Source organism: Sceloporus undulatus, chromosome 7, assembly GCF_019175285.1.
Source record: "Sceloporus undulatus isolate JIND9_A2432 ecotype Alabama chromosome 7, SceUnd_v1.1, whole genome shotgun sequence".
Taxonomy (NCBI): Eukaryota; Metazoa; Chordata; class Lepidosauria; order Squamata; family Phrynosomatidae; genus Sceloporus; species Sceloporus undulatus.
The window spans coordinates 3,052,287-3,078,484 of NC_056528.1; the positions used below are offsets into that span (position 1 = coordinate 3,052,287).

General features: G+C 45.1%; 1 protein-coding gene across 2 annotated transcripts; it reads right to left on the bottom strand.

Moving 5' to 3' along the window:
• Positions 1 to 142: 142 nt before the first annotated feature.
• TMEM201 (transmembrane protein 201) lies at positions 143 to 25,154 on the bottom strand. 2 transcript variants are annotated; one of them, XM_042479105.1, is made up of 11 exons: positions 24,237 to 25,151; positions 22,982 to 23,102; positions 22,077 to 22,271; positions 20,440 to 20,616; positions 19,107 to 19,495; positions 17,880 to 18,083; positions 7,239 to 7,465; positions 6,502 to 6,573; positions 4,319 to 4,597; positions 3,463 to 3,594; positions 143 to 2,718 (listed from the first exon to the last, which is right to left on the bottom strand). In XM_042479105.1, the coding sequence occupies exons 2-11, from the start codon at positions 23,084 to 23,086 to the stop codon at positions 2,621 to 2,623; spliced, it is 1,878 nt and encodes a 625-aa protein (XP_042335039.1). In that variant the 5' UTR covers positions 23,087 to 23,102; positions 24,237 to 25,151; the 3' UTR covers positions 143 to 2,620. The 2 variants fall into 2 exon arrangements, with proteins under 2 accessions (XP_042335039.1, XP_042335040.1); XM_042479106.1 differs by lacking the exon at positions 3,463 to 3,594 and having other exon boundaries at positions 24,237 to 25,154.
• Positions 25,155 to 26,198: the final 1,044 nt, after the last annotated feature.

Consider the following 26,198-nt stretch of genomic DNA (forward strand, 5'->3'; position numbering starts at 1 on the left):
GACATTGTTAAAATCTGAATTTGAATCCCATTGCGGGAGAAAGGCAGGATATATATAAATCCTGGAAATAAGTCAAACAAATGAATAAACCACTATTTTCCAATACCTTCTCCCCAACATTCAAAGCGATAGAAGAAAGCGCTTGAGGTTTCCAACTACACATTTATTCTGATTTTTTTATAATGAAAAATAATCTCTCAGAACACAGAACATAAACCTTTTGGAGAACATAGAGAGGAGAGTAAACGAAAAAGGATAATAATAATTCCCCACCTCCCCAAAACACAAGAATTGTCAACTGTATAGGGTTGGGTTCTCCTACCCTTAAGAAGTCCACAGTCGTAATGTATGAAATGTACAACCTTCCCTGCAGAGAGGGAAAAAGAAGATTATTTCCCTCTCCACGACCCCAAAAATGAAGGTGATTTTGCCCGCCCACCCACCCAAAAATTCAAGCCTCACAGGACACAGTGTATTGTGTTTGATAAAAGAGTAATTCCCGAAGGCAGTTGCTTGTACATTCACCAAGGTGCAAGTTCTCAGAGGCAAACTATAGCCATTTGCAGGACAAGATATATCCTGCTGGCATGAGGGAGAAAGTCCCATTTTTAAGTGTCCAAATTGTCAATATGTAGTGCACACCTTCTCAAGAAATTGTGAGGCTGAGTGGGATGCAAGATTATTTTTTCCCTACCAAAAGCGTGACCATCTTAAACAGAGATCGATTCCGCTTTAGAATCGGCAGTTGTTTAAACGCCGAGAAAAAGCAAAATTGGCTTCATCACCGAATTCTTCCTCGCGTTGGGTTTTAACAACAGCAACCACAACCCAACAAGGACAAGATATGAGCGGTGCATCAAAAACAGCATTAAGGCGGAAAGAAGACATGCAAGCTCACCACTTTCGATCCACCCAGTTTCACGTTTCTGATTTAAGGGAAACCATTTGCACAACCGAGTGTGTGCACTAGCACCGTTATCGAAAAGCACACTTCTTTTATTTTGTAAGCTAGAGGGCACCAAAAGTTGTGGTTGTTTTGCTCACTCCTGCCAAAAGTCAAAGGCAGTTCGGAAGAGAGAAAGCCACTTGTGTTGAACACACTACAACAGGCCTAGGTATGGCTTACAAAAACCTACTAGACCTGTTTGTTCAGGTGTGTCCAGAAACGGGATTTAGACACCACACAAGATGCAAATAATAATTTTTGACTCTTCTAAAATGATGCCCTAATCCGGGTTTTGCTTTACACGGGGTGAAAAGCAATGATCTCCATTGCCAAAATGCTTGATTTTGCATAAAGTGAGTGGAGTTCATTGTGGGAAAAGACAAAACTGGAGGAGAATGTCAGTTTGCGCAGGAAGGGAAGAATCGGTTGTGATCGGAAAAGAAAGCAAGGGACTTATACATTGGGGATATAGGATAGCAGTTATATTGTGGGGTTGACCAAAAAATGGAACATTCTGAATTTCAGCACCATGTTGTCTAGGAGGGGAGACATTTCATTTATTCCCCTTTTATGAGTGTAATATGAGAAAAATGCTTAGCACCAGGTGAAGTCTAAACAGGGGTCTAGTATCACCTGGAATGGTAATCCAGGTCTGGCAAGGTTTCTAACAACCTGATGGCAGAATAATCTGAATTTATGTTCTGGGAGAGGACAGGGGAGCCAAGTTCCCTGTTTAGCACCAGTTATTCCGCTGCTTAATAGCAGAATTAACTTGGGTTGGGGCAGCCTGAGACAGATGGAAAGAAGGGAGATTTCATTTTTGCCCACCGAAGCAACAGATGATGCCGCATCCCTTCCACCAGTTGCAGCATTTCCAGTACAGCAGCGCATGGAGAGAACCTATTTCAGAAAGCTACCCAGGCTCAGCCAAAAAATGCCGGCTGTTGGGAGCCATGGTGCATAATTACAGTAGTAGCGGTGGCCCTTTGTAAGGCAGAACTGGGCTGCAATGTTGGGTTCTCTTTTTAAAATCCCAACACGACTGAGTAAAGAAAAAAATCCCTTGGCAAATAAATTTTGGATTTAAAACGAACAAACTTCAGCACCGGAAACTGACTAGATGCGGATGGAGTTAAGAAAACTAAGAGTGGAATGAAACACAGACCCCTTAGGGTCCAAGTTCTTTCCAAAAAATAAGAATTCAAAGTGGGGTGATGCCCTCAAGGGTGGCAAAGTGGCACAGCAAGGTGGGAAAGAGTCCCTCGTTTTGGGTCCATCAAATGTCCCCCGGAAAAGCGGCTCCTTTGAGTCCCTCCCAGCCAAATGGTTCTGTACAAAGAAAGGTGTGCCGTAACTGGAGATGCCTGGCAGTCCCATGTTGGCTCCATCACCTCTTTCTTCATCCCAGTTCCTTTTCATATTTGTCATTTTCTCCTGAGGTGGTGGGCAAAGGGCAGCAGCGAGAGGTTGGTGTTGCCCATGGACAGCCAGTGCCCGGTGGGGAGAAAATGGCTGCCAAAAAGCAGTGCAGGACTTTGGCGCCAACAGCACAGAAGCGTGGTCGGTGGACTCCTGCCTGCCCCAGACAGTCTTTTTCTCTCTCCCTCGAAAGAAACGTGGCACCAAGGGTAAGGAAGAAGAAGGTTGCAGGCTCCGCCGCTGCCCAATTGTGGCTCACCGGAAATTTTGGTAGAGGTAGGCCGAGGTGAAGATGGCGTTGATGGTCAGGCTCACGGTGAGGAGCCCTCGGAGTGACCAGCGGCCAAAGTGACCTTTGGGACAAGGACGATCCAAAATTGGAAATGGGAAAAAGAGAGAAAGAGAATAAATGCTATTAAGAGTGTACTATTAAGAGTGCTGTTTATATTCCAGGCATCAAATGAGATAGTAGGCATAGTTTTACAAAATCTCTCTCTCTAATAACATTCTTATCAGAAATCCATTAAACATATCCAATGCATTTATTAAATGTATACCCCTCCCCTTGGGACTGTAGACCGTTTGCAGAGGGCTGTGGAGTTGAAGGCATCAACAATTTTGGCAGGAATAGGCAAAAACATCCTGACTCTGATTTTCAAGTAAAAACGCGTACTATTAAGTGCCTGGCTTGCTGTATATTTCATAAGGATTTAGGAAGGTTTTCTTGCTCAGGCATTTTAATCAAGTAAATATACTGTATGTTCTATCAGTCTAAGTAGCTTGGGGAGTCATAGGGTGGTGATGAAAAGAGGTGAAGCTGGTCTGTAGAAAAACAGAGGAGGCAGAATTGAAGGTTTGGAGGAAGGTTTGTCTGCTTCTGCAAAGCATCCAGCTGCACCTACAGTGAGAATAAGACGGCCCTCCTTATGTTGTTGGATTGCAACTCCCAGCAGCCCTAGTCAAAACAGTCACTGCTGCAGGTTGCAGTCCAACAGCTATGACATTCCCACCCCAGAGCTTTGCAACATGCTCATGACTATGCTCTCATCACAAAGTATGGGTTGCACAGATGGAGCTAGGTGCCCACTGACACTCACCCCTCCATCCGGCGAGATCCTCCCCTTTCGTTGTGGTGTCCACCACGCAACTTGAGGAGTGTGATGAGTTGTCCCCTTTCTTAATGGATTCATCGCTGCAGATGCTGTTTGCCTCAGCCGCAGCTCTCATATCTGCGGACAGACAAGGGTTTGCAGGGACACACCTTCCGCCATCTGCGGGTTTTGTTATGCCTCCCTAAAACACGCACGCAAGTGTCTTCTAATGCCACCCCCTATGCAAGCAAGGCCAAGAAGATGGCAACCTTGGGCCCTTACCCCACGTTTTGGATTACAACTCCCACAATCCCCGATCGATCACTACAGTGGCCAGGTTTGATGGGAGCTATAGTCCACAAGGGTGGAGTAGACACCATGCTGCTTACACCAGCTCTAAATTAAATCTGTTTGTCTCGGTGAAAACCCCACACAAACGGGGTTGACAGGGAAGAAGAGAGAAAGTTTGGTGCCTGAAGAATCTGTGCCTTTGAGTCTTTTCTGACTTATGGCACCCTTAAGGCTATACTGTGGGATTTTCTTGACAAGATTTATTCAGACAGGGCTCGTCACTGCCTTCCTCTGAAGCTGAGAGAGTGTGACTTGCCCCAAGTCACCCAGTGAGAGTTCACAGTTCGAGTGTGGGACACCAGTGACCTGCACTCCCACATGGGCTGGATTTTTGCAAAAAAGCAAAACTAGATATATTAAACAATGGTTTAAAAGTTGCATCTTGGGGCCACAACTCTTAAGGCCCTGCATCTACCATGCTAGGGGATCCTGGGAGTTGTAGTCTAAAAAAAACCAGGGTAACGTTACCAAGCTGTGACCAGGAGGTTACTACTATGAACCAGGTATTTACCATGCAATCCCCTCTCACTGAGGTTCCTTTTGGGGAAAGCGGGCAGCTCCGAGGCAAAGACGTTGTTTTCCGACGGGGCCAGGTCTTCGCTGTGGTGGCCCTCACTCTGGGCCGAGAAGAGCATCAGTCGCTGGCCCTTCAGGTTGAGCCGCGCCGGGCTGATGAGCGGCCGGCGGTAGCGCAGGGATCCCGAACTCGAGGCCACCGAACCGGCCACAGATGCGGCTGAGGATGGCACCAGGGAGGAGACGCAGCTTCCAGAGAAAAGGGAGAAATAGTCTGGGAATGGAGTTAGCAAGGAGAAAGAGAAAGCATTCAGGTTCAGTATTTGCAAGGAACTTTTTAGTATTTTGCGCTTATCACAATTTTATTACAATTCACTGTGTTTTTCCTCAACAGAAGGTGCTAAAGGTCACAAGGGAGCTCAACATGTATCAACAAAATATTAATACCAGAGTAAAACACACACACACATATGTGAGAAAGTCAGTGTGGTGTAATAGTTTGAGCATTGGAATAGGACTCTGGAAACTCATTGTGTGACCCTAGGCAAACCTCAGAGCTTCAGCCTCGAAGGATGGCAATTGCAAACCCCTTCTGAACAAATCTTGCCAAGAAAACCCTGGCCTGTTACAGACTGCCAAAATAAAGCTGCTCTGGGTCTCTTTGGATGTATGCTATTTAAATGATGCATGCATCCTAAGAATCCGGAAGCTGTACCAAAGCTGCACTTCAGTGCTTAGGAATGGAGTGTGGCTTTGGCGCGACCTCCGGACTCTTAGGACGCATGCATCATTTAAATAGCATACCTCCAAAGAGACCTGAAGCAGCTTTATTTTGGCAGTCTTTAACAGGCCCCCGTGATAGATTTACCATAAATTGGAAATGATTGGAAAGGCACACAACAATATTGTATGTATGTATGTATGTATGTATACACATCCAGGTTATTGCAGACTAGGAAACTGAGATTGGCCATAGCAATTGCACTAAGTCCTGACCTGTTAATAATCACATTTTACAGGTGAGTTAACACAGAAACCATGAGACCAGTAATGCAACATCAGCTATTTGGCTGCCATTTTATCACCTGTCAAAAGTAATGGAAATCAGATTTGGTGCAAGCCACCCAAGAGTGACATACCACTAGATCTGACCATTTACTTTCTGGCCAATCATAGTCTAAAATTTCTTTAGCCAAGCTGTTGTTGTTATATACCTTCAAGTCATTTCTGACTTATATGGCAACCCTAAGGTGACTTATCATGGGGTTTTCTTGGCAGGGTTTGTTCAGAGGGGACTTGCTTTTGCCTCTCTCTGAGGCTGAGAGAGTGTGATTAGACTACGGTCGCTCAGCAGATTTCCATTGGAAAACCTTTTGGAACATTTTCCGTTTTGGAAAACCTGCAGAATATCTTCTGTCCCATATCTCTGGCAACCAAATGAGCTCCAAACGCTGTTGGCACGACATATTGGCTTGGCTTGATCTGCGTCCCTCAGGGTTGCCAAAGTGGAAACCAGAGAGGGCTCCTGTGCCTTCCAGACAGGGTTAAAAGGGCAACAGACAAATCAATCACTTGCATGAGAAAAAAAGATAAATAACATTTGAAAACCAAATTGCTACAGAGGCAAAATCTAGAGAGAAGTTATCAGTTAACTTTGTATCTCTGGGCATAAAACACTCAAGTCTGAAACCAAAGATTTGCAACTGGAATTATGCCTAAATGTTTCTTTCTCATACTTTGCAGACTTTGCAAAAGGCCATACCTTGCAAACTAGAATTATTTCTCCATACTGCAGCCACCAGTATTAAATATAGGCTCCATTACATTCAGTTAAGAATGACTTAACTATGCAATCATGCTCATGTTTTATTTGGAAATAATGTTCAATCATATTCAATTAAAATATATTCAATTAAAAATCCTTTTCAACTTACAAACATCATTTCCATCTTATTCAACGAAGCATGCACAGCACGGCATTCTGAAATCATCTAAGATCAGAGTATTTCTCAGTTGCGTGTTGCATTTTTCTGCCTTGCTCTATGGTAAATGGAGCAAGCAAACCAACAACATTCCCTGCATGAGAAAACTAGCCTCTCAAGGAAATTGATGCTAGTTAAATTCCTGCTTCCACACTGACGTTTTTGAGCCCTGAAAAATAAAACGCTCTCCTCTTACCTGATGCGGACGACTCCTTGGAGAAAGACATCTGAGAAGGTGGGCGACTGCCGCTGAACAAATACCCCGAATCTTTAAAAGAAATCAAAAGGAGACACCAATTCAGCAAAAGCGGCTACACAGACAATATTGCTCAGAGGATGCTAAATGTCAAATGTCTTTTTTATATGTTTTTATATGGCTCTGAGAGCCTTTTTGGGGGAAAAAACCCACCTTCAGGCTATATGTATATGTTTAGACATGGGTCCCATCTCCAAGGTTTGATCCACAGTGACACCATGCCCATGTTCTACTTGGAAATAGGATTCTTAAGCAAGATGATGCACACAATCTTTAGAAAGTCTGCTCAAAATAGGTCCAAAAATGCCCTTTGAAAACATTACTTCCTCCTTCCTCCAAATGTGGTAGAAATACCCTCCAGACCCCATAGAGGTCCATTTTGGAAGGGATCTTGAAAAGGCATAGGGCCCAAACACACTGCAGAAATAATCCTGTTTAACTGCCCTGGCTCAGTGCTAGGAATTGTAGTTTGTGGCAGCACCAGAGATCTTTAACAGGGAAGGCTAAATGTCTCCCAAAACTACACTTCCCGGGATCCCCTAGCATTGAGCCAGGAGAGTTAAAGCGGTCTCAAACTGGATTATTTCTGCAGTGTGTTTTAGCCCATAATGTGCCATCCTCAATGAGATCCAGAGGGATAGCAATGGGAAGGCAATGAATGCGTGCCAATGTCTTACCCGTCCGTGCCAACGAAGGAATGGTGCCCAATGATAGGGCCCGGTTGAGTCGTCCGGGAAGAGAACATGAAGACGTCCGTCGCGGGGAACGGAAGTGCTGCTGGTGGGTAAATGGGAGCAAACTGGGAGGGGTTGGGACGAAAACGGATGAAGCGGCGGGAAGATAGGAGAAGCTGATCTCTGCCCCGCTGTTGTGGGAGATGGGGACCGAGTCTCCGGAGAGGTATCTGCGAACGAGAAGCACGAGAGAGGAATTAGAGTGGACGCTTTGTTACGGGCAGGCTATGGGTTCTCCAAAATCACCTTCAGAGAGTATAATGGGCCTTCCCATATTCACTAGGGTTACGAAAGTGGAAAAAGTGCAAATGAAAACCTACTCTTTTTTTGAGAACGCCTCTCTAGGAACTTCCAGGCCCTCCAATGCAACTCTATGGTAAAATTCTGCCAGATGTTGACTATAGAATCGTGCAGGAGGACTTACAAATGCCTTGAGAAGTGTTCTCTAAATCCTAATTTGGCAATGGAAATTGCATTGCTATCCACTTGAGTTACCTACCTTTTCTTTGTTGGGGTTGGTTGTTGCATCGCTAGGAAAGCTAAAGGAACTACAAACTTGTGACTCTCTTGCATGCAAGAGGCGAATGAAAATCCTGTCTCCCCAATGAAAGGTTGTCCTCCTAACACATCTATATGGCAATTATACTACAATGTAAACCACAGGGAGACGATATTTTTAAAGGCAGAGTGAAAATGAAACACCGAATATAAATCGGAAACAGAAGTATTTTGGCTTCGGGTTGTTCTAGTATTCACTTTACAATTTTATATCCTCCATTTCGAAAGAGAAGGTCTCTCGACAGTCCACAAACTGCTTGAAAATGTGCAGCCGCCCCATTTAATAGGGATAAGTCTATACAATATGCTTTTGAACATGCCTTTACCAGATAATAATAATAATAATAATAATAATAATAATAATGTTTTATTTATATACCGCTATTCCAAAGATCATAGCGGTGAACAGCAAGTAAGCTAATTAGCAAGTAAGCTAATTTGCCCCCAACAGTCTGGGTACTCATTTTAGCGACCTCCTCGGAAGGATGCAAGCCTGAGTCGAGCTTGGGCCCTTTTGCTGGTCTTGAACTCGCAACCTTGTGGTTTTGAGTGAATGGCTGCAGTACAGGCATTTAACCAAACACCGGCAGCTTGGGTCTGCAAAGCTGTGTCCCAGGCTACATCCGCACTGCAGAAATAATCCAGTTTCACACCACCTTTACTGCCATGGCCAATACTGTACAATAAAATGCAGGGATCTGTAGTTTTGTGAGGCATTTAGTCTTCTGTCAGAAAGCGCTGGTGCCACAGCAAGCTACAAATCCCAGGATTTCCATAGGATGCAGTTCAAGCGGTGTCAAACTGGATTAATTCCGCAGTGCAGATGCAATCGCCGTGTAAAAGTTAAGCCTTGTTACCCAACGTTTGCTTTTGAGTACATTTGTAAAAGATTAGTCAAGCCTCATGCACTGTAGCGATGGGGAACCTGCATGACTACAATTCCCAGAATCCTCTACCCTTGTTGGCTGGGGATTATGGGCACTGCAGTTTTTAACAACACATAATTCTCCCAAGCTCTTGCAACATCAAGCTCCGGCGGATTACTGGAGATGAGAGCTTGATCTTATTAGGACCCTAAAACAGAGAAAGAGACGCAGAGGAAAAGAGGGTTCAAAGTCGTATTTTTGCAACTTTAAGGAATGTGAGACTGGGACCAAAATAATAGACATTTCCTGCAGGCCTTTATGGGAATCTTAAGACTCACCAACGGAATGCTTGGCATTCCGATCCCAGCGTCCTGATAGGCTGCTCGCTCAGGTTAATCTCAATGCCATGTTCCTATTGGCTAAAAGCATCCGGGGGGGGGGGAAGAGGAAGGGGACCGTCCCCCGCTTTCTGCTCCGGCATGCGAGAAAGATGCTCCTGGCCAGATCACATTGCAAATGAAATTTTGTATTTCTTCCATTTCCCCCTTGTAAAAATACAAGGAAAGCAGCACCTTGCTCAAGGCAAGTGCTGCTCGATGTGGGATGTCATGCGTTGCAAAAGCCTGGCCAGCATAGCATTGCATAGAAATCCATAAAGGAAAAAGGAAGCACCATATTTCTATATAAGGATTGTATTATTTTTGATTGTGACTTGATCTTGACATATTTAGAGTTTGTGCCCTGGGAACGCGGCTCTGTTTTCTGCATTTTGTGCTGAAAAAATGCAGCAAAAATTATATATATATATATATATATGTGGAATGCAGCTCTACTTTCTGCATCTTGTGCTGAAAATATGCAGCAATACATATTTAAATATATAAAATTAAATATTTAAAAATATATTGGTGTTGGTCTAGACCACAAGATTCTATCTATATTATAATATATTATATATATATATAATATATATATATATATATTCTATAATATAAAACCTGTAATTAGGAATATGAATAGGGATACAATGTCAAGTAAAGGATATAATTAGGGAGAGGTGGGCCAATATATATATTTAGTTCATCATCATCATCTGTTGATGATCTATATAAATCCATCATTATATATATAGATATGACAGGTAGGTAGGTAGGTAGACAGACATGGGTTTTTACCCCATTATCACCTTGTATGCAGTTTAAAAGGCACTGTCCTACAGCTTACGCAGGTATGTAGATTGACAGGCAATATGGTACAGTGGTTATGGCACTAGAGTGAACCTTGGGAAAGCTGCATTTGAATCCTCACTGACCCACAAAACTCATTTGCTGACCTGGGGCCATTCACTCCTCTCTGAGCCCACCTCACAGGGTTGTTGTGAGGAGAAAGTAGGAAGGAGAGCCAGGTACATTGCTTTGAGTCCAGTGAAGGAATCATAGAGTCTTAGGGTTGGAAGGGACCACAGGGGTCATCCAATCCAACCCCCTTCTGCCATGCAGGAACTCACAATTCAGCACTTCCAAAAGACGCACATTCAACCTCTGTTTAAAGACCTCCAAAGGAGGAAAGTCCATTTATCCCACTGTCCATCGAACCCCTTTTATATCTTTCTAATATATAGGTGGAATCTCTTTTAGTTGGAATCCGGCTTGTAATTCTCCTTAAAAAGGCAAGATGCAATTGTGGTCAATAATAATAATAAAGGCATGTTAAAAAAATATAGGTTTGTCCTGCCAGTTTGGCCTCAGTTATCAACAAAAGCAGGTAAGCAGGTGCTTCATCCCAAAGAAAGGCATTTGAAGGAAAGTGGATACAAAGAGTGTTAAAAAAGCACATTTTGCAGTGATCCGAGAGAGGCTATTGCTTTGCATTAAAAATAATACAGATCCTAAGTTTGACAGTCCAATAAAAAAGGAACTTGTGCAAAGGATGATGGAGAAAGACCTGTGTGTAGCATCTTGGAGAGTGCACAAAATACCGATATGGGTGGATTAATGGATCAATGAATGCATTAAAGTTTGGAGAACCGTCATAATTTTCGGCCAGCTCTCATTTTGCAGAAAAGACCCCAAACAAGGGCTTGCAAACATTTCCTTTAAACTTGTTGAATGTCTCCTGCCTCTCCTGGGGATTCATGCTAGCTAGGGGATTCTAGGAGCTGCAATCCCAAAAAGTACTATTTTCAGGATCATCCACTTGGCAAGTGAGAAGGTCCCAAGTTCAACTCTTGGCATCTCCAGGGGAAAAGTTGGGAGCAACCTCAGCACAAAAGTCAACTTGTGTGTTGACTTGGACGACCCCATGAATTTTGTAGGGTTTCCTTCGGCAAATACAGAGAGGTGGTTTTGCTGGTTCCTTCCTCTGAAATAAGAGCCTACAGCACACCTGGGATTTGTTGGCAGACTCCCATCCAAGTACCATCCAGGGCTGAGCCTGCTTGGCTTCCAGGATCAGAAGGGATCTGATGCCTTAGTAAATTTTGGCCTGGGTTGTTGTACCAGCCCCAAATCTGTGGGTATGGGAGGAAAAAAAATATGGTGACGTTGGATGATTTCTAAGTGAAGTGTGCACAATATGTGTGTGTGTGTGTTGCCTTTTAGTGGATGTAGGATGACACTAATTCCCAACACAGTCAGTGTTCCGGGATGATGGGAGCTGGAGTCCTCTAAGAACAAGCCAAAGACTGCAAGTCTCTCTGCAGAATGGTTTGAGTGTTGGACTAGGATTTTGGAGACCAGAGTTCGAATCCATGCTCGGCCATGAAACCCATTGGGTGCCCTTGGGCAAGTCACACTCTCTCAGCCTCAGGGGAAGGGAACGGCCAACCTCCTCTGGACAAATCTTGCCGAGAAAACCCCAGGATAGGTTCGTCTTAGGGGTGCCATTGGTCGAAAACAACACAACGACAACAATGGTGGCCACAGGTGAGCAGAATTCGATAAAGGCGAATATATGGGAGATGGTGTGCAAAGGATGATGTGCGTATTCTCCTCTTCTTCTGCGCTTAAGAAAAGAACAAGAACAGCTTTACTTTATGCCTCTGAGCAAAGAAGGTAAAATTTTGGGGTACGCATGTGTTAATATTTCATTGCCACACTAAACGCCTGCCAGAAAAAAATGACAACAGAGAGAAGACAGTTCAAAAACTGGGAAAGCTCTTTCCAAACGTTTCTGAGAATCAATAGCGAAGGATGATGGGACCTGCAACCCAGCAACGAATGGTGAAAGGATGTAATGGGAAAGTGAACGATGACAACCAACGAAGAACCAAAAAATGCCGGCAAGTCAAAAGAACCCACATTTGGAAAAGAGGTATGGCTAAGGAGCCCTTTATTGTCAAAATCTCAGCAACTCAAGTAGCGTTTACAACAGTTAAAGAATGTGTTATAACTAGACAGTCAGGCACAAGTCACGCTCTATAAAATATGAGGTGTTTCTTTTTCTTAAAAAGGCATATTAATTATAATAATATTATAGTCATAAATAAAGACACACATCAGAGTACAGCGCGGAAACATCGGTTAAGCGCTTGCAAATCAGGTTTTTGTTTCGGGGAAGGAGAGGAATCAAGCTTACAATGAAAACAGGGAGCAAAACTCCCTAATCTGCAAAAATTAAGCATCTTTCCTTCAACTCTTTTGATAGGTTTTAGCAAAGAGAAGGAAGGAAAAAGATTCATTCATAGCATTAGATCATGGTTTGTTTGCTTCTGGGGTCTTGCTGGATTAATCCTGCCCCCATTCCACTACTTACTGATATAAGGCTGCCATCCGCACTGCAGAATTAATCCACTTTGACACAGCTTCAATTGCCACGGCTTGATTCTAGGGGATCCTGGGAGTTGTGGTTTGCTGACAGAGAAGGCTAAAGGAGCCATAGGAGTGACAGTGGTGTCAAACTGTATTATTTCTGCAGTGCAGATGCAACCTTGTATAGGTCACATATTATGTCCCCCTGAAGCTGCTATTGTCCTCACACTGGGTGCATCTACACTGCAGAATTAATGCAGTCTGACACCGCTTTAACTGCCATGGCTCAATGTTATGGAATTTGGGGATTTGTAGCTCGGTGGGATGTTTAGTCTTCTCTGTCCGATGCTCTGGTGCCGCGACAAACTTTAAATGAGCGGTCCAAGGGGCTGATGCCATCTTGAGATACAGGGGTCCTTCCACATTCACTGGGGTTAGGTGAGAAGGACCCCTGTGAATGGGGAAAAATACCTAAGGGAACACCTGGAATTGCCAGGTCCTCTGGTGCAACTCTATGGTCAACATCTGCCAGACGTTGATCATAGAATCATCCTGGAGGACCTACAAATTCCTAGAGAAGAGTTTTTTCTTCTAAGTTCTACAGCAGAACTCTATGGTGAACTTCTGGCAGAGTTGCGCTAGAGGATTCCTAGAAAGGACATATGAATCAAACCTGCAAATAATCCAATCCGCAAATGTCAAAACTGCAAATGTAGGGGGGGCAACTGTAGTTTGTGGTAAGCCTGGATGAAAACGCCACTGACGCAAAGGCCACTGTTACCCCTGTAGATAGGAGTAATGTAGTTTTCATTACAAAGGATGCAAAGTTTTGCACTCAGAAGAAAGAATATTTCCACATTTCAGAACTAGACTCTGTTCCTTCAAAGTACAACTTTTGCTAGAAACATCCCCCCCCTGTTTTTTAAATCAGGGTGGATGGATCATAGAGTTAGAAGAGACCCCAAAGGGTCATCCAATCATACCCTGCCTTGCAAGAAGACACAATCCAAGCATTCTCAACAGATGGCCATCTGCGGAGAACTAAACCTACAGCGCACTTACTGTATATTGAGCCAGGTAAAAATTGGCTGTCCCATTGGCTGTCCTGAACGGGATCACGCTTCCTGTAAAGGACTCGGTACGCAGTCTGGGGGTGCTTCTTGACTCGTCGCTCCACCTTACATCTCAGGTGGATGCGACGGTCAGAAGCACCTGTTATCAGCTTCGGCTGATTCGCCAGCTGCGTCCCTACCTGGGCCAGAGGGACCTTGAAACGGTGGTACATGCTCTGGTAACCTCTCGATTGGATTTCTGCAATGCGCTCTACATGGGGCAACCCTTGTACCATACACGGAAGTTACAATTGGTACAGAATATGGCAGCCGGACTGGTCACTGGCATGCCCAGGGCCAGTCATATAACACCCGTACTTAAAGATCTGCACTGGCTGCCTATTCGCTTCCGGGCGCAATACAAGGTGTTGGTTATAACCTATAAAGCCCTACATGGCTTGGGCCCAGGATACCTTGAGGACCGCCTCTCCCCATACAATCCGCCCCGCACACTCAGAACATCTGGGCAGCAGCTACTGAGGGTCCCTGGGGCAAGACTATCCTCTACATTGAAGAGGACGTTTACCATCGCAGCCCCGACCCTCTGGAACACGCTGCCCATAGAGCTCTGCTCGGCCACCTCCCTGGCCCAGTTCAGGAAGGAACTAAAAACCTTCCTGTTCAAGTCAGCATTCCCCGATATAAGTCCTAGTTAGTCTCCCCCCCTCTGACAGCAGTGGCAAGCTGGCCAGAATGTATTTTAATTGTAGATTTTAATGTATTTTATTGTATTTTGTGTATCTGTTTATTATGTTGTACACCGCCCTGATTGTAAGAAGGGCGGTATAAAAATAAAACTTTTATTTATTTATTATTATTTATCATCCCCTTTGACCTTGTCTTTGACTTGTACGAAAGAAAGAAAAAAGGTGAAGCTCTTTGCTTCTGTTACACAGGCCCAATATAATAATAATAATAATAATAATAATAATAATAATAATAATAATAATAATCATAATAATAATAATCATAATAATAATATAAATAATCCCACTTCTGTTAGTGCCTGTGCATTGGTTAAGGAGACTAAATGCTTTCGCCGACCCTTAGGTCAGCACAATTTAAAACACAAACACACAGGCACACACACACACGCAGAGATAGAAAACTCATTTGAAAAGAAACCAAAACAGGCAGGTTACTCAGTTCAGTGCAGTCAGAGATAAACACACACACATACACACCCAAAGCAACAAAAAGGATGGAGGGAAATAAAAGAGGATAAAGGTGCCAAAGCAAGAGTAAAATGCAACCGCAACATGCCACACACACACACATATGGGGGGGGGGGGAAATTAAGGGGTATGCATAGATTTTTATAAGAGGGAAAGTTCTATCTATGTTGTTCAGCTTTTTAAAATAAAAATACAAGTCACACCACAGTTGTCACAACTTGACATCTTTCTCCCTCCAGAAGAGCCAGCCTTCTTGTGTTGGAAAGACAGGGGCCATGATGGTGTGGCCCTTTCCCCACATGGCTCCTACATAAATGCAAGAAGGCTTGGGTCATGTAGGAGAAAGGAAGGCGGCAAGGCCACTCCGACTATCAGTGCCGTCTGAGTTTCTGGGAGCCCCTGGGGTCGAGACTGCAAGCAATCCACACACTGTTTTCACTGGAAACCTGGAAGGCTTCTCTGAAGAGCATCCTAGAAAAGCAATGACGAATGTGTAGTCCCTCCAGATCAAACTCCCATCTACCTGAGCCAGCACAATCCATAGTGAGGGATGATGAGACCTGCAATCTGGCCACACTTTTCCCCAGCTGCACTAGTAATACAGACCCCATGCTTCCTTACAAGACTAGGACAGGAGGTGCCACTTCCGGACCCTATCAAAGTGATAACAGAAGGGAAACAAAGAACCAAGACTGACGCCATTTTGGTGTAGCTTCTGCAAATTCTGGGAACTACCTCAAAATTTATAATCTTTGCATATAGGTTGGATCAATCTTTGGGATGGGAGGCTATCGACCCTATGCATGAGTAGGATAACAGTGTGGCTTTTTTAGTTGACAATGAGATTTTATTTCAAATTAAAAATGAACATACAAGAAACCACCTCCCAAGTAAATTACTTATTAGCGTATTAGGAAAATACACATTTAACATAAAGACAGGGAAGGCAAAACAGAGGTAAAATCTCCTGTATACTAAGGAGACCTACCCAGGCACCTGTTTTTCCCTCTCTGCAAATCAGAGACTGTGTACTTGGGAAGCAGAGGCAAAGGAGGAGAAAGAATGGATAAAATTAGACATTACAGTTTGGGAAAACCATTGGGAGCTGGCCGACTGTGAAAGACACAATGGCATGAATCTTCCTCGGCCTTAAAAGAAAGGAACATTTGGCACTCTACATAAAGATGTACAACAACTCCTATAATTCCTGACCATTGGCTGAACTGCTTGGGGCTTCTGGATGTTGAAGTCCAAAACATCTGGACAGCCTAAGATTGCTGTTTGCACCAGATCCAGATAACAATATTTTAGTTTTAGCTAGAACCAGAGATGGGCAAAGTGGATCCAGGGCAATGTGTAGTCTCTGGGCCAGATGCAGAGCCCGAGGCCCACTTTTGCAGCCAGTCCTGCCCAGTCAAAATGTATATGGTGTGTGTTTTGGGCACTTTTGGTCTGAAAACAACACAAACCCATCCACACAAGTGTGTGAAAATGTGCAAAAGCATCACTTTATTCCAGAACTTCCTGCTACCCCCAAATACCTCTGTTTTGTTCTCCAGTCCCTCTCAAAATGGTGACAAAATGACGCCATTTTGAGAGGGTTGTAAGCAGAGGTATTGGCACTGTGGATGGGGAGAGTGGTAGTCTATGGCAGGGTTGGGGGGAAATTGATCTCTGACCCATACAGTTGCTCACCCTTGGAGCAGAGCATCAGCTCCTGGATTTCTATGGCTTTATGGCTGCCTTCTTCTCTGAAACCAACAAGGATCGGTTTGTAGGCTAAGCTTTGTAACGCAGAACAAATGTCAATGCAAAGAGAGAGGTTAAGCCCAGCTACACAACTGTGATGGAAATCAAGGGATTTTTGTACATTAAGCCCGACACACGCAAAAGCATTATCCTTCTTGTATCAGAAGCTCATGTTAAAAGAACACACAAACGGCAACATGCTGTTAATTAAAGAAAAGCAATTAAGAGCAAGGAAGACTAGAGGGGGAAAAAGATTATTTCTTAGTTACCTCCATTGCATTATTGATCTGTTATAAAAATGGTACAACCTTCCATCTTGCGTGTCAGTATAAGGGACACTCCAAGCAAACCAATCACCCCACTGCACTCAAAACACACAAATTAATAAGAAGAAAGGCACCCCCCCCCGGAACATCTACATTGTGCATTTAAACCAGTTCTAATCCAGTTTTAACAATGACAACTGTCTGGGAAGATATGTTCCTTTTTTATGGCTGACGTTCATCAGCCACAACATTTCAGCCCTCGAGGGCAGAGTAAAGGATAAATAATAATTAATAATTAATAATTAATAATAATAAAAGAATTAAAACACACACACACTTTGGGATTTTTTGAGAGAAGGCGCTACCATTAAACCAGCTTGAGAGTTTGCTTTTAAACTAATTTCAGACTACTTCCTGTGGTACCAAACATTCTTGTCCAGGAAGGCAAAAATGAATGTCCATTTAGTGTTTAGACAGCAAAAACACACCCACAAGACTTTGCTGCAGTAGACAATCGGACCGCTTTTATTCCACTTTAACTCCCATGGCTTCACCCTAGGGAGTCCTGGGATTTGGAGTCTGCGGGGGAGGCACTAGAGCTCTCACCAAACTACAGATCCCAGGATACCGCAGGAAGTTAAAGTGTGGGTCAAGACGCTCAAATTGTGTAGTGTGAAAGAAAACACAGAGCTCTGCAATAACAAAGAGTGAACAGAAGGAATCGCTGCCCCCAAATTCAAACTGTTGGACCAAAAAAGGAGCAGGATCACGATGGATCAGATGCATCAGAGAGCAGCTATGTAGTGAATTTTCGGGGAATGAAGATGCAGCAGAAGCATTTTAGGGAATGGACGGAGCGTGAAGGGGAACCGCACCAGCAACACTGGGTACCCCAACTTCAGGCACCCCAACTTATGGCTAGACGGAGAAAAAAGATTCATTCACAATTTTCTAAAAGCTACAGAAAACATCGGGGAGGACAAAAACAAAAATGTAAAAGGTGGGAAGGAGGAAGGACAGAGAAGCATCAGCAAGAGAGTTTTGGAAGGGTTGGATTTTGTTTTCCAGGATTATCTGTCCCCCACTAAAGTCATTGTTCAGGCTCTGACCTTCGTGGCCGGGGTTTCCGCTGGCCCATCGGTTTCCGGGTGGCCACAGCTGCCGCGAAGCCCACCAGGCAGCAGAGGGAGGTGGTTCCGAACTTGGCGGTGTCCAGCCAGCTGGGGGGGTCTGTTTGCAGGTAGTTCTCCGCCAGGTGGAAGCCCATCACCAGGAGCCAGAGGACGGAGGCAAAGGCGTCGATCCGACGGAGCCTGCGGAAGAGGGCGAAAGGCGAGACAGGTCAGAGCCAGCTTTCTCCTCCCTTACACAAAAATTGAAAAATTAAGGTTTCGCTTTTTGGAATTTATATACTGTATATAGATAGTATTTTTTAATACAGTCGGCCCTCCACATTTATGGCTTTGACTCTTATGGCTTTGACTATTTGCAGGATTTAATTATGTTCTATTTAGGAATCTCTAGGTCCTCCAATGTGACTTTATGGTCAGTGTCCTGCAAATGTCGCATTGGCGGACCCAGCAATTCCACTTGTCTAGGCATTTGTAGATCCTCCATTGTGATTCTATGGCCAACATTAAGCAGATGTTGACCACAGAATTGTGCCAGAGGACCTAGAGATTCCTAGAGAAGACATGTCTCTAGGTCCTCCAGCGCACTTCTATGGTCAACTTCTGGTGGATGTTTACCATAGAGTAGTGTTGGAGGACTGAGAGACGTGTTTTCTTAGGTTAAAACCGGTGGGGTTTTTTATTGGGGGTTTTCTCACTTTCAAGGGAGTCCTATATCCCTAACGCCAGGGAATGTGGAGGGCACAATGTATTTTTAAGCTGTGGATTTGCAGACAGGGAGGGCCGATAGTATGCTTGTTTTAAGTGCTATTAGCTGTCTTGGCTACCATGCTGGGAAAAAGGCAATACAATAAGCCCCTCACATTTGCGGCTTTGACTTTTGCAGCTTTGAATATCATGGATTTTAGTAATATGTTCTCTCTAGGAATTTCTAAGTCCTCCAGCGCAACTCTGTTGGAAGTTGACTACAGAGTTGTAATTGAGGACCTAGAGAAAACACTCCTCTAAGCATTTGTAAGGCCTCCAGCATGATACTATGGTGGACATTGGCTACAGAATTGCCCTGGAGGCCTCTGTACATACATAAATATGGTGCTGATGACTAAATTTGCCCTCCCCAGCCCAAGTCCCTGAAAGTGGCCATATCAACTAACAATCCAATGCTGAGCTCTGGCCATCTGAAAAACAGTCTCGGGGTGCCCCTACCTGATCCGTCCTGCCAGCAGCATGGCTAAGATGCATGTCAGGAGACCCAAGACCACCACCGCTATCTGATGGCTCTTCCCGTAGGACCAAGCAGCGTTCAGCATCTCCACCACTCCGTCTGGCAACAACCGGATCACTTCTTGCCAGCTGAGGAATTCCAGCAAAGTGCCATTGCCAGAGGGTATGGCTGTCATGTTCGGCCCAGTCCCATTCTTCGCCAACCCTGGGCTCGGCGAAGCAGGAGTGGTCACTGGTGCAGGGGAGAATGGGTTGCCCGATCCATACAATGCCATGGTGACAAGGATAGCGCAGCTGAGGAAGGCCAGGAAGCGGAGAGCAATCACCTGAACCGGCGTTGTGGTCGAGGAGGAAGCTGCGGCATAAAAACTCTGCACAAAAGAAGGACCACTGGGTCAGGATAACAGCTCCTGTGTATGCAGGATGGGCTACAGATTCTCTGGGGAACATCTGAGACGAAACATTTGTCTTTTATGCTGGTCTTTGGGCATGTGAATAAAGTGGCTCTTTCACAATAAGCAACGGTTGTGGGTGTTGTGTGCCTTCAAGTCGTTTCTGACTTGTGGCAACCCTGAGGTGAACCTATCATAGGATTTTCTTGGCAAGTGTCTTCAGAGGGGTTTGGCAATGCCATCCTCTGAGGAAGGGAGAATGTAACTTGCTCAGGTCACCCAGTGGGTTGCCATGGCCAAGCAGGGATTCAAACGTTGGTCTCCAGAGTCCTAGTCTAATGCTCAAACCGTTACACTGCACTGGAGGGGAAAAGTGCGTTGTGGCAATTCTTGTATATTTCTGGGAAAATTTGCTGCCTGGCCCAGAAGTGATTTGAACACACAGCCCTTTGTGTGCAACTGCAGGATGCTTCCTTCTCCCTATCTTCATCCCAGGCAAAAAGAGGGAAAACAACGTTCTACTCTTGACAAAATATCAAAGGGAACATGGGCTGGAAAGGCCCTGGTTACAAAATGGAGAGACAGCAGACTGTGGCTGCATCTACACTGCAGGACTAATGCAGTTTGACACTGCTTTACCTGCCATGGCTCCAGCCTATGGAGTCCTGAGATTTGTAAATTGCTGTGGCCCCAGAGTTCTCTGCGAGAGAAGTCTAAATATCTCACAAAACTACAAATCCCACTATTCCATAGTCTGTAACCAGGGCAATTAAAGTGGTGCAAACTGAATTAATTCTGCAGTGCAGGTGGGCCACAGTCTGATGCCTCTTCATTTTGTCACCAGGTTCATGGGCAGAATTAAAAGCTCCTGCTTCCTATCCCAGAAGGAAATGGTAGCTACTGGAACAAGGAACATTCCTTACCTGCATGTAGGTTTTGTCAGTCTTCCGGTGGCTAAAATGATGCCGGAGAAGGAGAGCCCGGAGTTGGCGGTTCTGGTGTTTGATGTAATATTCCACTGCTGCCTGACAAGGGCGGCACAGCTTGTAGGTCTGCTCCAGGTGGTGCTTGTAGACCTCAATTTCCTCGTCATATTTGCCCTATCGAGAAGAAGGGACAGAAAAGTCATCACGAAGCTGGGAAACATAGGCCTTAAGGCACGGCGATTCAAAGGGTGATCCACGGATCAGTGCCAGTCCACAAGCCATCAGCTGCTAGTCTGTGCAAAGTTTTCAGGAAAGAAGCAAATGGTTGCAATTATGGTGCCAGTCACTGGCACATTAGGAAAAGAGAAATGCTGGTGCCCCACATTCCATACCCAAACCACCCTGAGCGCAAACCCCATATTTGGAAAGGCTCTTCCCTCCTTGTTATTGAGAGAATGGTCTCAGAAAAAAACTCACAGCAAGGTTTCTTGGATGCCAACATGGACACCTTATAGGTGCCAACCGAAAAATTTCTGAGCCCCATTCTTTTAGGCTAGACCATTCCCTGACCTAGAGCTCTCCAGCTGTGTTGAACTACAAGTCCCAACACCCCCAACTGAAGTGGCATCAGGCTACTACGGACTATGTAATGTACAGTGGGCCCTCCACACTCAGCGGGGTTAGGAGGACAAAACCCCCATCAATGTGGAAGAACTGCAAATAAAAAAAACCCACTATATTTTTAACCTGAGAGAACGCCTCTCTAGGAATGTCCTCCAGTGCAACCCTGTAGTCAACATCTGCCAGACGCTGACCACAGAATTGCGCTGGAGGAGATACAAAAGCCTAGAGAAGTGTTTTCTCTAGGAATCCCTTGCTCTTCCAGTGTGATTTTTGGCACAGGTTGACCACAGAGTTGTGCTGGAGGACCTAGAGAGAGCCTATTAATCAAATCCGTGAATAATCAAACCTGCAAAAAATAAAGCTGCAAATGTGGAGGGCTGACTGTAGTTATATTCTCATAGAAACAAAGAACTACCAAGCGGAGATTTCATGTCCGTTTCAATTACTCTTCCCCCGGAAACTCGACCCCAGGGGAGAAAGGTTCCATGTGTTTGTCCACGTGAGCCTTGCCTCCCTTGGGGGCCCACTGGACACAAAGCTTCTTGTGTCGCATGTGGGGTAGGGCCAGCAGGGCCAGCGTGCCCTCATCCGCACCACCGTGATGGTTGCCATGGTGCCCCAAATGTGGAGCAGGCCTTTCCAACAGGAAGATGCCTGCTGGGCATTTTCTGGCCTGAGAGGAAGGAGACAAAGAAAGAAAAGGGGGAGAAATTGACATAAGCAAAGAGGACAGGAGGAGGAAGGGGATATTAGCCGCAGGGCTGCAAGAAGAAAGACTGGAGAAGTTTGAAACTGACCCAGAAAAGCAGTACAGTGGGCCCTCCACATTCACTAGGTTTAGGGGAAATGGACCCCTATGAAAGTGGAAAAATTGCAAATAAAAAAAAAAACACACACACACAATTTTTTAAACTTAAAAATACCTCTCCAGGAATTTTTAGGTCCTCCAATACAACACTACAGTCAACATCTGCCAGACGCTGACCACAGAACTGCTTGCTAGTCCGTACCTCTTCCCTGGGTGTGAAGGATGCCAACTGCTTAATCTTCAGGGTCTGATGGTTGTTGCATTTCCTACAGAGAAGAACCTGGCTGCTCACCCACTGCTGGGGCTTGGTGGGATCGTAGAAGGCTCCAGCACCAGAGACAACGTGGTTTAGATGCTCCATGTACTGAGCTGGGATGGGCTTGTTATAATCTCCATTCTGCAAAGACAAAACAGAAGCCAAAAGGAATTGAGAGGACAGCCATTCATTTTCCACTAACCTTCCTGGTACGGCCTGATCTACCATCTTGTTAGGCTACATGACCCTTGTGGTCTTGTCCAACTCTATTTGTTGTTGCGTGCCTTCATATTCAAGTTATGGCGACCCTAAGGCGAATTTATCTCAGCAAGTTCCTTCAGAGGGGGTTTGCCATGGCCATTCTCTGAGGCTGAGAGATCGTGACTTGCCCAAGGTCAGTCAGTGGGTTTCATGGCAGGGCTGGAATTTGAACCCTGGTCTCCCCGTGCCCTAGTCCAACTGTTGGGGTTTCTGGGAGCTGACGTCCAAAACCAATGGAGGCCCAAAGGTTGGGAACCCCTAATTCCACAGGAATGTCAATATAGGCATACCTCAGTTAGCAAAGCCTTTGACGGCGAAGTGCCTTTTTACAAAGTCCCCAGTGGAGATAAAGGCTGCATAATATCCCATGCAGGAACGTTGAGTGCATCTAGAATGACCTCAAAGTTGGTGGTCCCATAAGTGGGACGGGCAGAAGTCCTTACATTGGTGGCTGATGTGGGGATAAAGGGGAAAGCCCTCATTCTTGGAAACTTGAGTAAGGTTGCTGGAAGACCTCAAGTTTGGTGACAGTGTAAGGTACCACCTTACACCTGGTGGGAAAGTAGCAGGATAGAGGAGAAACAACTCACCTCTTGGAAGCCGTTGTACTGCTCGCAGTTTGGACAATCCCAACAGTTGCGGTTTCCATAGGGCACCAGCGTGTCCTGGTTGCAGAACCAACAATTCACCGTCATGTGGGTGGGTTTCTTCCTGCAAAGAGAGAAGAAAGATACAGTCAGCCCTCCGTAGCCACGGGTTCAACTATTCACCAAAAGAGATTCCACCTAAACATCAGGAAGATTTCCTGATGGTAAGAGCTGTTCAACAGGGGAAGATGCTGCTGTCATGGAGAGTGGTGGGGTCTCCTTCTTTGGAGGTTTTTAAACAGAGGCTGGGTGGCCATTTGTCGGGGTACTTTGTGTATTCCTGCATGGCAAAAGTGGGTTGGATTGGATGACCTTTGGGGGTGTCCCTAAACCTATGATTCTATAACTCAGTGCCATAAACGTGTAGTAGTGCGAAAAACCCTGGGAAATAGAAAGTAAGCAAAACTGATGCTCGATGTTGTTGTTGCTGTGTGCCTTCAAGTCCAAGTTATGGCGACCATAAGGCCATATCATATCATATCATATCATATCATGGGTTTTTCTTGGCATGATTTGTTCATCCAGCCCCGAAGGCTGAGAGAGTGTGACTTGCCAGTGGGTTTCATGGCTGAGCTGGGAATCAAACCCTGGTCTCTGGAGTCGTAATCCAACACTCAAACCACTGTGACACGCTGTTGTTGTTGTTAGGTACCTTTGAGTCAACTCTGACTCATGGTGACCCTGTGGATGAGACCTCCAAGACCCCTTATCGTCCACTGCTGTTACAGGACTGCAAATCCCATCATCCCACAAAGTTATTATATCAGCTAAGGCTAATGGAACTTGCAGACCAAGAACATCAGAAAGGCGGACAAACAGGCAATCTGTAACATCTGAAAGAGGATCCACACACAAAACCAGGTTGAGCAGGGCAAAATACAGTGGTACCCCGGGATACGAATGCGCCGCCTTACGAAATTTCCGGGTTACGAAAAAAATCAATTGAAAAAAACTGTTCCGGGTTACGAAGGTTATTTCGGGTTACGAAAGAAATTTTGGTGCTTTTCGGCGCTTTTTCGCACCAAATCGCGGCTTTTCCCCATTAGCGCCTATGGGTTTTCGGCTTGCGAAAGCCTTTCGGGTTACGAAAGCAGCGGCGGAACGAATTAAATTCGTAACCCGGGGTACCCCTGTACCAACCTTTTCTCTCCCTTCCCTTGTCCCTTTTAGTTGGAGAAAACGTCTGGTGGTTATGTACCTCCATTATGTAACAGCAGGGATGTTTTGGTTCCCGAACTCGCTTCCTTTCCTCCTCTCCCCGGCTTCTCCTTTCATTAAAACCAAATTACATCTCCCTTTGACCGTCAACTATTATTACAAAGCCACAGGATCTACTGTAAGTGACGTTATTACAGGGCTGCCTCCCAGGTTTTTGGCTGTCAGGCATTACATAAATGGATCCAAAATGTATTAATAAATACATTCTACACACTGAGTCTCCCTTTTCTGGAATGCCAAAATCCGGATACCAAAAGCCTACCTAGACCAGCATCCCCTTTCCCACAAGTGCTACACATCTGAAGAAGGAGACCTAGTCTTGGAAAGCTTACGCTACCACTTCTTTCACGCATATTGAGGGGTAGCCGTGTCGCACGCATAGCAAAGAACAGTAACACCCCAAATCCACAAAGTGGGGATAGCTTTAATGGTATCCAAATGCACAGAAGACACGATGCAAGGGAATTCTGGGAACTGTCATTCTGTGAGACATCCAGCCTTCTCTGTCCAAGAGCTCTGGTGCCACAACAACACAATAAAACAGGTGCCATGCCAAGGAAGAGGACAGTTGTTCCCAGCAGTTGTCGTCCTGAGTTGTGATACAGCTTTTGCATTCTTTTTGGGGGAGACCGAAGGGAGAGACACACACATTAAAAGAGTTTCAACTGAGAAGAAAAGAGCATTCAATGGAGGAATCATAGCCATGTTCTGGAATGAACACTTGCACACCAGACAAGTGGCGCATGGTCTTGATCCTTTGGCACACAAGATGTATTTGTATGTTTAAAAAGAGCAGGGAACAACCTTAAGACACAGTCCATTGCCGCAGAGGAGCAAAACACGGGTCCAAAACACACTGCAGAAATAACCCAGTCCGAGACTGCTTTAACTGCCCTGTCTCAGTGCTTGGGAATCCTGGGAATTGTAGTTTACTGTGGGCCCAGAGCTCTGACAGAGAAAGCCAAATGTCTCACAAAACTACAGTTCCTAGACTTCCACAGTATGGAGCCAGGGCAGTTAAAGAGGTCTCAAAGTGGATTATTTCTGCAGTGTGGATGCACCTTAGACTTGCCATAAGTGTAAGCTAGAAAAACCTTGAAGGCACCAAAACAAACAAATTTAAAGTTCTCAACCAGAGCTCCAGTTCCTGAACTACAAATCCCAGCACAAGGTACTGGTGAAGACACAAAGATCCTTTATATCTCAAACCCAGCTGTCCAAAGCATAAAGCCCACTCTCAGACCCTTTGCCACCTGTTTCCACACAACTTTTGCCCAAGGGCCTTTGTGCACCACAACTGTTGGCCTTGTGTGTGTTTCTGTTGTGCGACCAAGTCATTTCTGACTTATGGCCACCCTAAAGCAGTTCTTCTTTGCAAGACTTCTTCAGAGGGCTTTCCCTCTTGCTCAGAGGCTGAGAGCGTGTGGCTTGCCCAAGGCAACCCAATGGTGAGCAGGGATTCGAACCCCAGCCTCCAGAGTCCTAGTCCAAGACACAAACCACTACATCACATTAAGCTGCAAAGCCCTACATAACTTAGAGCCGGGATATCTGAAAGACCCCATCCTTTTGCCCAGAATCTGAGCTCCTCGATGCACTGCGTCTCCCATCATCCTGAAAAGCTAGGTTGACAAATATTACTTCTATGTAGTTTTGTGAGACATTTATAGCCTTCTCTGTCAGAGCACTCCGGTGCCGCAACGAACTACAATTCCCATAAGTCCACAGCACTGAGCCACGGCAGTTAAAGTGGTATCAAACCGGATTATTTCTGCAGTGTGGAAATACCCAAATGGTCAGGAAATACAGGGAAAGGCTGTCCAACAGGAAAATCCTGGAGCGCATTCTTGAGATTCCACATCGGACAGAACTAGCCAGACTTAAATCCTTTGCCTGCAAGGATAAATAATAATAATAATAATAACAACAACTCATTTTTAAC

What these genes read in the sequence shown, in the direction of transcription:
- TMEM201 (XM_042479105.1), bottom strand. Translation starts at nt 23,086, where the DNA reads ATGACGGTGAATTGTTGGTTCTGCAACCAGGACACGCTGGTGCCCTAT. An exon ending in TCCTTCGTTGGCACGGACGG is followed by an intron (nt 6,574 to 7,238) that starts GTAAGACATTGG and finishes TTTCTTTTAAAG; the next exon opens with ATTCGGGGTATTTGTTCAGC. An exon ending in CAAGGAGTCGTCCGCATCAG is followed by an intron (nt 4,598 to 6,501) that starts GTAAGAGGAGAG and finishes CTCCATTCCCAG; the next exon opens with ACTATTTCTCCCTTTTCTCT.